This window comes from Moschus berezovskii, chromosome 4 (assembly GCF_049115385.1).
Source record: "Moschus berezovskii isolate FMDL1 chromosome 4, NW_MosBer_1.0, whole genome shotgun sequence".
NCBI classification, from domain to species: domain Eukaryota; kingdom Metazoa; phylum Chordata; class Mammalia; order Artiodactyla; family Moschidae; genus Moschus; species Moschus berezovskii.
The window spans coordinates 112225217-112241580 of record NC_142463.1 but is presented as its reverse complement, the minus strand read 5'-3'; the positions used below and the strand labels follow the sequence as shown (position 1 = coordinate 112241580).

The 16364-nt window shown below is 43.7% G+C and overlaps 1 protein-coding gene across 4 annotated transcripts in view; it reads left to right on the top strand.

Annotated features, from left to right (window-relative positions):
* The window catches only part of FCRL5 (Fc receptor like 5), a 57480-nt gene extending 56670 nt beyond the window's left edge, over positions 1 to 810 (top strand). For all 4 annotated transcript variants that reach the window (XM_088835913.1, XM_088835911.1, XM_088835912.1 and 1 more), the window contains 2 exons: positions 266 to 297; positions 375 to 810. In XM_088835913.1, the coding sequence (XP_088692039.1) occupies positions 266 to 297; positions 375 to 464 (122 nt within the window). In that variant the 3' untranslated portion in view covers positions 465 to 810. The remainder of the gene's footprint in view (positions 1 to 265; positions 298 to 374) is intronic.
* The last annotated feature ends 15554 nt before the right edge of the window (positions 811 to 16364 follow it).

Genomic DNA, 16364 nt, shown 5'->3' with positions numbered 1-16364 from the left:
CCATAATACCCACTATTAATCCATGATCAAAGCATAAACAAGATAAAAGTAGATTTCTTAATTTTGAGATCCCCTGGGAGAGCTCTGCATGGGGAACAAAGTGTAGTGATGCTGCAGAGAGAGCTGGTGGAAGTTGTGAGGCTGAGGGTCTTAGAAAATGCTCAGTGGCTGTGCGGGCCCCATGGAGAAGGCTGTGGCTGGGCTGATGGCTTGGATACAAGTGGGTAACTGAGTTCACAGTTGAATGCTTCCCTTCTTTCCACAGCGGCCTCTGAACCAGAGTTTTTCAAGAACACGGTGAGTCCCATGACCTGTGCACCCGCCCATCTCAGGCCCACTGGCTCTGGCCCTCACCTGTGTGCTCTTTCTCCCAGGATTCCTGTGTCATCTACTCCCAGGTGAAGGGGGCTTCCACCGCAGCCTCTAAGCCCCAGTTCTTGGATCCATTCACTCCTCACAGATGAGTCCACATAGCTCCAGACTGCTGCCTCAACCTCTGCACTCCAGAGCCATTCTTGGGGGGTGGGGGAAGGGACATCAAAGTGGGAAGATTTAAGCCACACCAGGCCACACCCAGCAGCCAGTGCCCCAGTGCCCACACCTTTGTCTGAATGAAACACTCCAAGTGACTCTTGTCTACTTCCAAACTGACAAACCTGCCACATATCCCAAATAGCATATTGTTCCCAACCCAGGGCCCATGATGTTGCCTGGCTTCCTTATTGTGCTTTAACTTCAGACATATCCCCACTATTCCTCCATGAGGACAACACCCGAGCTCTGCCGTGAATACAACCTGCTCTCAGTCAATGCTCTCCTCAGTTGTCATCAGTCTGGTATGGCTATGGTGGGCTCTGCCGAATGGGATAGCACACACCCTGGAGATCTGTACACTGGGTTTGTTACAGACCTCGCCATGGTGGCACTGCATTCCATACTCCCCTGCGTGTCTGAAACTCTAAGCTCAGCATCTGACACCAGGATAACTTCTCTCCTGCCCATGTAACAATATCTACCTGTCCAAGAAAGTGGATTTCACACACTAGGACTTAGATCCTTCCCATCCTGCCAGAAGGAACCCAGCACAGTCATGGCCAGGAGGACCAGAGATGCAGATAGAATACATATTGAAATGTAGGAGGTGCTTTATTACTATTTGAATGAATGAATGAATAAATGAGGATGGTATTATGGATCATTATGACATATTCTTACCCTCAAACTGGCATCTGATACAGTACGCTTCCTAGGAAATCCAGGAAATAGGAAATAAATTCAGAGAAGGAGTTTGAGTGAGGAGAGGTCTGTTCAGGAAGCAAGAAGGCTTCTCAAACTTCAAAGCACTTATGGGTCACCTGGGGATTGCAGATTCTTATTCAGTGGGTCTGGGTGGAGGCTAAGATCCTGTATCTATCACAAGCTCCCATGTGATGCTGATGCTACTGATCCTAAGAGTCTACTAACCCTAGGAGTCTACCAAGTACCCAGACCCTGTAGGTTTTGGCAGAGGTTCATAGAGAAGCAGTGAGGGCTCTGTCGGTCCATTGCCCAACTCTATGGGGGTCACTGACACAGCTCACATGACTCCTGCACTGTTCTTCCACCAGAACACCATCAGCTGCTGCTGCTAAAAGAACTTCTCTTCTACACGCTGGGGTGCATCAGTCACCCTGGGTGCGGGACAAAGTAGCTACCACTGTCTTTGCTTCCTCACCTCGGGCCTCATATTTTTCCCATAAAGGGATTGAATACACTCAATAAATACATCCCTTAGCTTTTTCCATTCAAAGTTGATCTGTCTCACCTCTGAGCCATGGGATGTTTTGTTCTATTTTTATGATGCCCATCACACCTTATCTTGTTCTCCACCCTCCAGTGGACTGTACAGAGGGGATCATTTCCAAGCCCCATTGCCTAGAATAAAACCCTTCACAAGGAGTTCATGATCTTTCTCCATCCAGAGCTGCCCACTTCCCTCTCCATGCTTTCCCACAGTTGTACTCCACACCCTATTCTCAGTCACAGGGTGATCTTCCCCATTTTCTAATATAGACTCTTTGTACTTCCTCCATAGAAGGGCTTTCCTGTCATTTGCATATCCTGGAATCCTGTTCATTCACCAAGCTCCAAGTCAAATGTCAGCCCTTCCTAGGATTGATCTTTCTTTGGGATCTCATAGCACTTTTTTTTTTTCCACTTTGTTTTTTTAACTGAATGATAGTTGCTTCACAGAATTTCGTGGTTTTCTGTCATACATCAACAAGAATCAGTCATAGGTACACCCATCTCCCCTCCCTCCTGAACCTCCCTCCCTTCTGCCTCCCCATCCCACACTTCTGGATTGTCACAGAGCCCCTGTTTGAGTCCCCTGAGTCATACCCAGAGCCTATTATACAGAGTGAGGTAAGTCAGAAAGAGAAATATAAGTATCATATACTGATGCACATACATGGAATCTAGAAAGATGGTACTGATGAATTTATTTTCAGGGCAGCAATGGAGAAACAGACATAGAAAAGTGACCTCAAGACATAGCAGGAGGGGAGGAGGAAGAACGTGAGATGCATGGAGACGGTAACATGGAAATTTATAGTAGCATATGTGAGACAGCCAATAGGGATTTGCTCTATGACTCAGAGAACCCATAGCACTTTTATACAGTAAGACTTGGAATCACTAGTGGTTGATGTTTGGAGGGAACTTAATTTAATCTAAACCACTTCTCTAACTTTGTGGTTGGAAGTTGAGAACCAGAGAGGAAGTGTAACTAGCTGAAAATTAAGCAACCAGTTAGTGGCAAAGCATGCACTAAACTAAACTAAACCCAGGAGAATGCTCTTTCCTCTATATGGTTCCTCTGCTACAAAGACATGTGCATTTTTGTGTCATCAAAAAGACTGAGTTCCTTAAAAGTAAAACCCAGGTGGCCAGCATGCTGCCTGGTATTCAACTGATGCCCAATGAATGGTTGTCTATCAAATGCCCTGACAAATAAACATCACCTCCACAAATTCATCTGTACCCCAGAGAAGTGCATACATATCCTTCAATCTCAGAGCTTTTCTTTTTTTTTTTAACATAATCTCAGTAAAAATCATTGTTATGAGACCAACCTTGATAGTATATTAAAAAGCAGAGACATTACTTTGCCAACCAAGGTCCGTCTAGTCAAGGCAATGGTTTTTCCCGTGGTCATGTATGGATGTGAGAGTTGGACTGTGAAGAAGGCTGATTGCCGAAGAATCAATGCTTTTGAACTGTGGTGTTGGAGAAGACACTTGAGAGTCCCTTATACTGCAAGGAGATCCAACCAGTCCATTCTAAAGGAGATCAATCCTGGACATTCATTGGAGGGACTGATGCTAAAGCTGAAACTGCAATACTTTGGCCACCTCATGCGACGAGTTGACTCACTGGAAAAGACTCTGATGCTGGGAAAGGTTGGGGGTGGGAGGAGAAGGGGACGACAGAGAATGAGATGGCTGGATGGCATCACCGACTCTGTGGACATGAGTTTGAGTGTACTCCGGGAGTTGGTGATGGACAGGGAGGCCTGGGGAGGCGTGCTGTGATTCATGGGGTCGCGGAGAGTCGGACACGACTGAGCAACTGATCTGATCTGATCTCTGATGAGATCTGTCTATCAGTTTGAGATGAACCCTGTGTTTTGTTCAAAACCTGGGTGACCTCCAGGTATCTCAAACATGACATGAAACCCAGTCTGTTGTCCCCATGAAACCTGCTCTCCTTCCCGTGTTCTCTTTCTTCCTTCCTTCCCTCCTCTCTTCCTTTTCTTCCTTCTCTCCTTCCCTGTCTCTTCCTCCCCTCTCCTCCCTTTCCCTTCTTCTTCTCCTCCCTTCCCCCTTCTTCATCTGCTTTTTCTTTGTCTTCTCTCTGCCCCCCTCTCTCTGTGTTTTCCATCTTCTTATTTTCCTAGTTGTAGATAGCACTCTATCTAGTCACCCAAGACAGAAGATGCATAGCCATCTCTGAGTCTCTACATTGAATTGGTCACCCAAGCCACTTCAGTCAACTTTCTTTCCCTGGACACACCACACAGCATGCATGATCCTAGGCCCCCAATGAGGAATCAAATCCAGGGGGCCGTGCAATAGAAGCATGGACCACCGTGGAATTCCTAGTCAACTTTATTTTTGAAATATCTCCCAAATCACATCTTCCTTTTAGTGTCCACCCCCACTGCCTTAGTACATGCCCTTGTCACCTACCACCAGGACTACATAGTAGTCTCACAATTGCTTTTTCCACTTCCAGATTCCCTCCTTGCACAGCCACTCCCAACAGATGTGCCAGGATGCCCTCCCAACAGAGTTGCTATTATGATCTTTCTAAAACCCAGCTCCACTTATTACTCTGCTTGAAATCCTTCAGTTATTCAGAGTTCAGGCTCCATCATGGGGTATAAGACTCTTCCTGACCCAGATCCAACTTACATTTACGGCTCTACCTCCCAATATCTCCTTTAACAGACAAGAACACATACCATGTATTCCTGCCACACAAACTTCTTTCCTTTTCCTACACACACCACCTTCTTCCAAGTAGCCATGACTTTTTTCCCTTTTTTTTTTTCTATCAAACTCACTCATCCTTCAACACCTAATTCAAATGTCACCACTCAGTGAGGCCTCCTTTCTCTCAATGGGTTTCCATAACCTTTGCCATCTATGCGTCTTATAGTTCTTACAAAAGTGTGTGTGTGTGTCTGTATGCACACGCATGCACGCACACATACTTCTTTCCCCACACTACTTAAAGCTGACCTAGATTTGAGTGTTACAGCTAGTTCTAGTTTATACCCCTCCCATCTTCACATCAGCCCCAGCACACAACACAGGGCCTGGTGAGTCATAGAGACTCAATTTATAGTGATTAAATGAATGTGCAGCAGTATTAAATATACTTTCCCTATTTTCCTCAGAATAACTCCTAAAGCCTCAAAGCTGAGCTCAAAAGTTGATAGCAACTCACATGTGCTGCAGAGGAACTTTTGACACAATACCACAGGATTGACTCGGAAGTGGCTGCCTGACTCTTGAGCACCTCCCTGGCTTCTCACACCTCCTCTATCAGCTGTTGGTCAGAGTTCGTTGAAATGGGTGATGGTGGAGGAGATGCCGGTTGGCGAGGAGCAATGGGCATTTTACTTTCCCTCCCTGCTCCAGCCAGGAGAAGGCAGGACTCCACCCCTCACCTCACCACTCAAGGAGAATTGTTGATCCTCAGACAGAGAGCAGAGCCCAGTGAGAGAGCGTTTAAGAGATCTTCACATGAGTGCCCTGAGGCTTGGGGATGTTAGAGAGCACACTTTATTCCCCACTCTTGCAGTTTCCTCTCTTGGGAAGAGAGTTCTATTAGCATCACACTTCTAGCCTCCAGTGGCTTTAGAATGAGAGTATAGTCCAGCCCCTCTTTTTTCACAGCAACCCACAGTATTGCATGTTCCTCTCTGTTCTAAATTCTAAAGGGTCTGCCTCTACAATGGGATACTGACAGTTTCACAGGCATAACCCTGACCTCAGTTTTTGGCACAGGAGGCTTCAAACCTTGAAAAGCAAAACAGAGAATTCAGGGGAGCCAAATGCACAGCAAGAGACAGAGGTTTCTGTTCCAGGCAGGGCAGACAGCTCTAGACTTTGGTGGTGTTTACCAGATATAGACCATGTGGGGTTTTTTTACTGTGTTTTTTTTTTTTTTTAATGACAATTTTTGGAGCTGAGTTGGCTTTCGGGGGCTGAACTCGAGAGAGGAGCTCTAAGCCTCAGACTGTGTTGTTTGGTTGCAGGTCACTAGAACTTGGGCAAAGTTTTGACCAAGGGCTGTAGGCCTGAGGATGCGCACAATGATCATTAAGCTATGGTGAGCAAGTGCACAGACTTCTGGTTGCAGTGGCCCCAGATATAGCTTTCACTATTCCTGTGGTTGTGAATTCAGGCAGCTGCTTCTGCTGGTCAAAGGTTCCAGTTCCTTCTGGCACTTGGGGGCAGAACCTCTCTCATACACATGCCATGAACCTTCCCTCTATAGGCTAGGGCTCCCAATCAGGCTGAAATGCAAATGTGCAAAGAAGTTGATTCTGACAATGGGATATTGGAAGCAATGGAAAGATTTTGCTCCTTTTCTCCTCTCCACAGTCCCCTGCCTAAATGCACCATTCAGAGATGCAAAGCTTTATTTACATAACTTTTTTGAGGGCTCCCTGAGTGAACAAGCAATTGATTTGTTGCAAAACTGTGGCAGGTTTGTGGTGCATGCATGCCAAGCTGCTTCAGTCGTGTCCAATTCTCTGCCACCCTATGGACTGTAGCCAGCTAGGCTCCTCTGTCTATGGGATTCTCCAGGCAAGAATACTAAAGTGGGTTGCCATGCCCTTCTCTAGGGGATCTTCCCAACCTAAGGATCGAACCTGTCTCTTAGGTCTCCTGAATTGACAAGCAGGTTTTGTTTTTTAGTTGTTTTTTGTTTTTAACCACTAGTACCACCTGGAAATCCCAACTTAGGGATGTTGTTGCTGCTTCTGCTAAGCCGCTTCAGTCGTTTCTGACTCTGTGTGACCCCATAGACGGCAGCCACAAGGCTCCCCCGTCCTTGGGATTCTCCAGGCAAGAATACTGGGGTGGGTTGCCATTTCCTTCTCCAATGCATGAAAGTGAAAAGTGAAAGTGAAGTCGCTCAGTCGTGTCTGACTCTTAGCAACCCCATGAACTGAAGCCTCCCAGGCTCCTCCGTCCATGGGTAAGAGTACTGGAGTGGGTTGCCATTGGCTACACAATCTTAAATGTGTTCTTTCCCAGCCTCTCTCCTATCCCCTCTCACTCCTGCTTCCCTGAGATTATACTCAACCATAGTGTGTTAGTTCACGAGCTTCTGCTTCAGGCTATCTTCTAGATGAAAGTCAAGGGTCCCAGCAAAACTAGCAGCTTGGAAAAGGGGCTCATTTTTCCTTCAACCGAATGGTTTTTCTGTACAGCTATGGCTGTGGCCAAGCTTCAGTCATAATACAGAATATTTTCATTCAAGGCCTTTGGTGTATTGAAAGCCAGGGCAGTCTTTTCTGCTTTCAGTGCAATAACAGCTATTTCCATGTGTGTCACAGAGCTTTGCAAGCTGTTCAACATTAAGGCCTTGCCGAGATAGGCAGGGCTGGGCCTGCTGACCCAACCGCAGATTAACATTTTGACAATGACACCAAACACCAGAGACATGAGCCTTAACTGCAGCCCTGTGCTGCCTTACAGAGTACAAGGGAGGACGTTTGTCTCCACTACAGAACTTCAACTAATTGACAGAACAAGGGGAATGCATCCCTGGGAGCCAGGGTTTTAGACCGAACTTCAAACTGAGAGATGACAACAGCAAGAACAACTCAGGACTAAAGGAAAAGATCTGCTCATTGTCTCTGATTTTGGGGTCACAGACCCAACAATGTTCACACTCAGTGCAGCTCTGAGAAGGTAGTGCTACCATGCTCTGGAAAGGAAATTTTAAATTTCTTCAGTGGAAAAGAAAGATTTCTCCTTCCCAGGATGGTGAATTCATAGTTGCAAACAAACCTTAAGATTTCTTCCATTTTATTTTTGTGGTAGGTCACAAATTATAGACTCTAAACTTTATAAAGATTTAATTCTGGTGAATCTTTTCCATCTACCCTCCATAATTCAGACACCAGTCTTTTTGGCAATGCTAAAAGCTAGACTCTTGGGACCCAATTATGTTGGGATAAATGTTTAGGACCTTTGATATTAGCTTCTTTTCTAAAGTCAGTAAGTTTAGGGTCAGTGCTATGATATTCTGACATGTCCTATTAACTCTCTGGATTTTTTAAAATAGTGTATTTGTCCACTCTGGCTGCTATAACAAAAATACCATAGACTCAGTAGCTTATGAACAGCAGAAATTTATTTCTTAGAGTGCTAAAATCTGTGAAATCCACAATCAAGGTGCTGGCAGATTTAGTATCTGGTAGTATTTGCTTTTTGGTACTTAAATGTGTCTTCACATAGCAGAAAGGGTAAAAAGAGATCCCTGGGGTCTTTTCATAAGGGCATTAATCCCCTTCATGAGGGTCTCTGCCTGTATGACCTACTCACCAACCAAAGGCCCTCACCTCCTAATGCTATTATATTGAGGATTAGGTTTCAACATATAAATTTGGAGGGGTCACAAGCATTCAGTATATAGCAAATTGTAAGGTACATAATCTATGAGTTTACCTTTGGATAATTGGAGCATGAAAAATAATATTAGTAGTAATAAGTGATAACACACTAAGCTTTAAAGAATGTATGAGATAATTATTCTCAAGGGAAAAATAGAGCAGGCAAAAGCTCTTATTTACAGAAGACAACACGTAATAAATGTAGAAGAAATGCTGACATTAGGAAAGCACCTCTTTGCAATCCCATGGTAACAATAGACTCAGCAAGGATCATCCATGGATGTTAAAATTATTGGATGACAGGTTGCTAAGAAAAAAGAGATCCACATGATCTCAATTTATCTCCACCCACAGTACTTGCTAATCAAGAGGGGAAATGTACCTTTGCAATGGAGAGATCTGGCAGGGCCAGTCTTCACTAAGTGATCAAATGTGCATCACTAGTAATGGGGGACACTGACTCTGGGTGACCTCTAATGTGGTGCAGTGGCAAGTCCAGTCTCCCTTTCACAGAGCTGTTATCAAAGAAGCTGACCAAGAACCTATGTGAGGAGACAAATTCAGAATGTGGGCCATTATGAGAGAGATTCCTCAAAACTGCCAGTGTCACAAAAGATGAAAACAAAAGGCAGTGAGACCAAGGGAGACTGAAGAGACATGACAACCTCATAGGAACCTTAATCGGATTCTGGATCCCAAAAAAAGCCGTAGGAGAAATTAGGGAAAATTGAATATGGATTATATATTATTGATAATATTGAATCAATAACCTAATATTATTGTATAAATATTTTGAATGCTTTCAAATGATTCATGTGAAAAAAAGAAAGAGCAAAAATGTGGCAAAAATCTTAATTAGTGAATGCAGGGAGGGCATACAGATTTTCATCGTACTGTTCTCTTTTCCAGCTTTTCTGAGGTTTGAAAACTTTTAAAATAAATCAGGTATGGGAGAAGCACCTCAGACACTTGGCATCAAACTGATAGGTGCCCTGAAGTGCTGAAAGAACTCCCCCAACCCTGTGTGCCATCATTTCCCACTACTGGGGTCATGAGAATCCTGTTTGGCTCAGGCACTGAGACACCTTGGCCCAGGATAAAGCCACATAGGACACCAGGGACCATGACTCAGGCTTTTCATTTAAAATAGTTTACTTTAGAATCCTTGAGAATTTAATTTTTGAACTGCCTTTCTTTCCTGAACATTTCCTAACGGAATAGAGTTTGTTTTCAACATCAGAGTGTCTTTGTGTTGGCATGTTATGATTGAAGTAAATATCATCAGACCTCACTGCGGAACCTCTGATAGACGGTTAGGAAATACGGATGAAATAACTAGTGATGGGTGACAGAGAAGAAGCTCTCAGCTTCAGGTGCACCGTGAACTGGAGTGGACTTTCGTTAGTCACTGCTCTGACCCATTGTGGAGCTCTCTATAAAACCCCAGCTTCCCAGCTCTGTTCCCAGGAGGCTACACAGAGATGGAATATTCGGTTTGGGGATACAGTCTCACATAGATGGGATCAGCAGATATTTTTTCTGTTGCCCACACCTGTAACTGACCACAGGCTTAATAGATAACAATAGTGAGCTGAACAAAAATCTAGGGAGCTTTAAGATTTTCTCTAAACACTCCCTATTCTTCCCCAGTTAGTGGATGATGGCCATTTGTCCACATGTCTTCACTGACAGATCTATTCTATCCAAATTCTGGGCATGGGATTTGTTCCCTGTTTTCTTTCTCTCTACCCAGGTCCAGTGTGAGCCTGTAATCTAGATAAGTGTGTCTTCTCTGAAGGCTGAAACTTTCCTTCAGGTGGCCTGTCTCAAGTTCCAGCCTGGGGAGAGGTAGTTAGCCACCCAATTTGGTTCTCATGCTTCAGCTTTATTAATAATTGCATTAAGATTCTCCAGAGAAACAGAGTCAGTAGTTGATCTATTTACTATCTATCTGGAAGAGGGATTGACTTATTATAAGGAATTGGCTCATGCAATTATGGAGGCTGACAAGTTCCCAGTTTGCTAAATACAAATCTGGGGAACCAGAAGAGCTGATGGTGTAATTCCAGTCCCAATGTCAAAAGGTTAGAGACCTAGGAAGAGCCAATATTTCAGTTTGAGTCCAAAATTGGAAAAAAGTGGATGTCCTTGCTAGTCAGGAAGGAGAAATTCTCTTTCACTTGGAAGAGGGCCAGCCTTTTTGTGTTTTTTCCAGCTTTCAACTGATTGATGAGGTCCACCCATATTAAGAAGGGCAGTTTGCTTTACTCAGTTGGCCAATTCGAATGCTAATCTCATTCAAAAACACCTTCACAGACATACCTAGAATAGTATTTGTACAACTGTTTAGGCACCATATGGCTCAATCAAGTTGTATATAAAATTTATCATCATCAACATAAAAGTGGTCAATAGCTCCAATGTATGTTTTGGTTTTCTTCTTAATTGGTTCAGAACTCTGACAGGGAAGAGTAGTGTTTCTTTGGGGGTGGGGAGTGGGGATATCCTCAAAGAGGAGAGGTACCTGCCTGGCCTCTCTCACCTTGGTGATTAAAAGAATGCTAAGTGTTTCAAAGATACACTGGCTTTCTCTTTTTGTTTTTGTCCTTTGTCCTTCCTCGAGGTCCATCTTTCTCTTTGACATCTGGCTGACTCACACAAAATCTCCTGATTTAACTTCTATGTCGACTAGACAACCTTGCTGTCTTTCCCTTCCTCTAATCTCCTCTGATTAATACTACCCACTCAGCAGAGATCTAACTGATAAGAATAGTTGCTATTTATTGAAGAATTAATAAATATAAGGCAGCATGCTAGGCATTATGCTAGATATGGAAGCAACCTAGATGTCCATGGATAAACATGAGTTACATATATACAATGGAAAACTAGTCAGACATGAAAAGGATGAAATAATGTCATTTACAGTAATATGAATGGTCCTAGAGATTATCATTCTAAGTGAAGTCAGACAAAGACAAATATATGATATCATGCTAATGTAGAATCTAAAAAAAAATGACACAAATGAAATTATGTACAAAACAGAAATAGATGCACAGACATAGAAAACAAACTTATAGTTACCAAAGGGGAAAGGGTATGGGGGAAGGATAAATTAGGAAACTGGAATAAACATATACATACTACTATATATAAAATAGATGACCAACAAGGATCTATATACAGCACAGGAAAGCATGTTCAATATTTTGTACTGAGCTATAAGGGAAAACAATCTGAAAAAGAATATATATGTATGACTAAATGGATTCTCCAGGCATGAATACTGGAGTGAGTTTCCATGCCCTCCTCCAGGGGATCTTCCCAACCCAAGGATCGAACCTGCATTGCTTATGTCTCCTGCATTGTGGGCAGATTCTTTACCACTAGCGCCACGTGGGAAGCCCCTTACATATAATATATAACTGAATATATACCTATATACACAAACATATATATTACATAACTGAATCACTTTGCTGTACACCTGAGACTAACACAACATTGTAAATCAACTATACTTCAATTATATTTTTAAAATAAATAAATAGATAAATACATTTTAGCCATAAAAAGAAAAGAGCATGCACCAATAAGTTGGAGCTAGCAGCTTCATACTCTTCAGTCCATACTCTTTGCCTATTCACTGAGGGTCCTTAGAGTTTAGTTCAGTTCAGTTCAGTGCTCAGTCGTAACCAACTCTTTGTGACCCCATGAATCACAGCACGCCAGGCCTCCCTGTCCATCACCAACTCCCGGAGTTCACTCAAACTCATGTCCATAGAGTCGGTGATGCCATCCAGCCATCTCATTCTTTGTCACCCCCTTTTCCTTCCTCCCCCAATCCTTCCCAGCATCAGAGTCTTTTCCAGTGAGTCAACTCGTCGCATGAGGTGGCCAAATTATTGCAGTTTCAGCTTTAGCATCAGTCCTTCCAATGAACACCCAAGACTGATCTCCTTTAGAATGGACTGGTTGGATATCCTTGCAGTCCAAGGGACTCTCAATAGTCTTCTCCAGCACCACAGTGCAAAAGCATCAATTCTTTGGCGATCAGCTTTCTTCACAGTCCAACTCCCACAACCATACATGACCACTGGAAAAACCATAGCCTTGACTAGACGGACCTTGGTTGGCAAAGTAATGTCTCTGCTTTTTAATATGCTGTCTAGGTTGGTCATAACTTTCCTTCCAAGGAGTAAGCATCTTTTAATTTCCTGGCTGCAATCAGAATCCGCAGTGATTTTGGAGCCCCCCAAAAATAAAGTCTAACACTGTTTCCACTGTTTCCCTATCTATTTCCCATGAAGTGATGGGACCAGATGCCATGATCTTCGTTTTCTGAATGTTGAGCTTCAAGCCAACTTTTCACTCTCCTCTTTCACTTTCATCAAGAGGCTCTTTAGTTCCTCTTCACTTTCTGCCATGAGGGTGGAGTCATCTGCATATCTGATATTATTGATATTTCTCCCAGCGATCTTGATTTCAGCTTGTGCTTCTTCCAGCCCAGCGTTCCTCATGATGTACTCTGTACATAAGTTAAATAAGCAAGGTGACAATACAGAGCCTTGACGCACTCCTTTTCCTATTTGGAAACAGTCTGTCGTTCTATGTACAGTTTTGACTGTTGCTTCTTGACCTGCATACAGGTTTCTCAAGAGGCAGGTCAGGTGGTCTGGTATTCCCATCTCTTTAAGAATTTTCCAAAGTTTATTGTGATCTACAGAGTCAAAGGCTTTGGCATAGTCAATGAAGCAGAAATAGATGTTTTTAATGGAACCCTCTTGCTTTCTCCATGATCCAGCGGATGTTGGCAATTTGATCTCTGGTTCCTCTGCCTTTTCTAAAACCTGCTTGAACATTTGGGAGTTCACGGTTCACATATTGCTGAAGCCTGGCTTGGAGAATTTTGAGCATGACTTTACTAGTGTGTGACATGAGTGCAATTGTGTGGTAGTTTAAGCATTCTTTGGCATTGCCTTTCTTCGGGATTGGAATGAAGACTGACCTATTCCAGTCCTGTGGCCACTGCTGAGTTTTCCAAATTTGCTGGCATATTGAGTGCTGCACTTTCAGAGCATCATCTTTCAAGATTTGAAATAGCTCAACTGGAATTCCATCACCTCCACTAGCTTTGTTCGTAGTGATGCTTTCTAAGGCCCACTTGACTTCACATTCCAAGATGTCTGGCTCTAGGTCAGTGATCACACCATCGTGATTATCTTGGTCGTGAAAATCTTTTTTTTACAGTTCCTCTGTGTATTCTTGCCACCTCTTCTTAATATCTTCTGCTTCTGTTAGGTCCATACCATTTCTGTCCTTTATCGAGCCCATCTTTGCATGAAATGTTCCCTTGGAATCTCTAATTTTCTTGAAGAGATCTCTTGTTTTTCCTATTCTGTTGTTTTCCTCTATTTCTTTGCACTGATCACTGAGGAAGACTTTCCTATCTCTTCTTGCTATTTTTTGGAACTCTGCATTCAAATGGGTATATCTTTCCTTTTCTCCTTTCCTTTTGGTTTCTCTTCTTTTCACAGCTATTTCTAAGGCCTCCTCAGACAGCCATTTTGCTTTTTTGCATTTCTTTTCCATGGGAATGGTCTTGGTCCCTGTCTCCTGTACAATGTCACGGACCTCCGTCCAGAGTTCATCAGGCACTCTATCTATCAGATCTAGTCCCTTAAATCTATTTCTCACTTCCACTGTATAATCATAAGGAATTTGATTTTGGTCATAAGTGAATGGTCTAATGGTTTCCCTACTTTCTTCAATTTCATTCTGAATTTGGCAATAAGGAGTTCATGATCTGAGCCACAGTCAGTTCCTGGTCTGGGTCTTTAGAGGGCTTCATGAATTTGTAGTTCTATCTTGAGAGAGACATTCATGCAGAAGCAGAAGAGCACATGCCACCTGGAGTTGGAGGCCTGGCTCTTGTATGGCCTCCTACTGCTAACTATCCAGCCTCTCCAAGCTCTGCTTCCCTCACCTGTAAAACAGAAAAAATAACAGCAGCTGCTTGGCTGCGTTATTTATTGAAAGAGATAATGTTTGTATAAACATCGTGCAGGTGTTCTCAGAGCAGGTGGTGAGGTACCTGTGCTCGTTACAAAGTTTATGTTGCTATCAGTTTGCTGTTATTGGTCCCTACTCCATCGTTACAGTGAAGCAGCTGCTGAAGTGCAAAAAAGATGCTCCAGAAAAAGAGAGTGGAAAATAATTTGTTAGCCCTTTTAATGTGAAAGGAATGGGATAATTAGATGGGAGACATCAGAATAGGTACCTTTAGTATTTCAGGGACTGACCTATGTAATTTGGGTTTTATCTGATCATTTAGCAGAGAAATAAAAGCAAAGGGGTGATTTTGCTAGATATACTCTCGCAGGTCTCTTATTGACAAAAGATCATGTTGTTTGCTCACAAAAGAGTTTTGAATAAATTCTAATTCCTTGGGCCTGGGCCCAGAATACCCTGTAGCTCTAGGTTTGCTGGTACCAGGTAGCTGAAGAGATCAAAGGCTGATATGAAAGAGAAAATGACAGTGCTTGGGGTGATGGGTATTTCAAGGCTTTTACTCCATGCTCCAGCCCTCAGCTTCCCTTTCTGCCCGACCGCTACCATCTCTCCATTCGCATCTCTCCGGTGCTTGTTCCACTCTTCTGAACCTGAATGTCCACCTAAGTCTTCAGGTGGAGAATCACAGTGCAAACCCAATGGACAGGTCTGGCCCAGAGCTGGCCACGTGGCCATGTCAATGAGACTGGGTGAGAATTAGAAGAAGAAATGAAAGAATAAGGTTGAGAGGAAGATATCCCTCACCTCCCCTCCTTCTATTGGTCCAGGCTACCCTCTCTCCATCAAGGACACTTTACAGTGCCTTGGCAAAAATAGAATAAGTTCTATGTGTAGCGGCAGGAGGAGGAGAACTTCTGTGCCCATAACCATGTAGTAACAGGGGTGTGGAGAAGGTCCAGGAATACCTCGGGGGACCCAGCAGGACCAGGGATTCCAGGGCTGTGACTCAGAATTTGAGGGATGTGAGAAACCAGGGGGAGGTCAGTCTAATGATCAAATCTTATTTTTAGAGGAGAACTCAAAGGTCATCCACTATTAATACTTTTCTCATGCTTAATTCCCTCCACATTATCCTTCCTGAGACACCATCCAGCCTATGATGGAATATATCAAGGTACAGGAAGCTCAGCACTTCACATGGTCTGAAATTACAGAAGGTTGGAGCTGGAGGGAGGAGAATCCCAGGAATGGGGGAGCCTGGTGGGCTGTCATCTCTGGGGTCGCACAGAGTCGGACATGACTGACGCGACTTAGCAGCAGCAGCAGCAGACCAGTGAATGTTGTGGTGGAAAATCCTCGTGCTGCCTGTTAACTTTGCACTCTGGAAGCCACTTCCCTGTAACTGTCAGCGTTAAGGAAATTCTGCTCCTTGGACTTATTCACTTGATTGCTTCCTCCAGGGGTCACCTTCAAACAGTGGGCTGGTGGAGTACACCAGTGTGGGGGAACCCCAGTTCTCCTCTCTGCCGTTCTTTCACTAGTTCATCAAATTTTACTTTGTGCCTACAACTGAGTCTGGCAGCACACTAGGCACTTGGACTACATCAGTGAACACAATAGATCAAGACTCTGCCTTCAAGAAGCTGACAACCTAGCTGAGGAAAAGATATGAAACAATAAACATGATAATAAGTAACAGATGTAGTAATGTAGAGGGTGACATGTGCCATGGAGAATGAACATGTAGCGCAGAGAAAGGAGGATCAGCAGTGGCCAGCAGGCTGCAGTTTTAAGTAGGGTGGTCAAGGAAGTCCCCACTGAAAAGATCACATCTGAACAAAGGCAGGATAGGTTCACTGGACAGCCAATAGGCCTTCAAGGGAGGAGGATACTGGGGAGAAGGCATAGGCTGCCAGGCAGTATTATATCTGACAAGTTTGAGAATAGATGACAGGGAACAGTGGTGGAGGTGGGGAGACCAGTTATGAGGCTACTGCATGGTCCATGTGAGAAGTGATGATGGCATGATGGCTCAGACAAGGAGGGTGATGAGAAAGAGTGGGATACTGGATATATTTTGGACACAGTGCACAAGATTTCCTGACAGTGTATAATATGAAAGAGAAAAAAAAATCAACATGACTCTGAAATAGTTGATCTGAGCAACAAG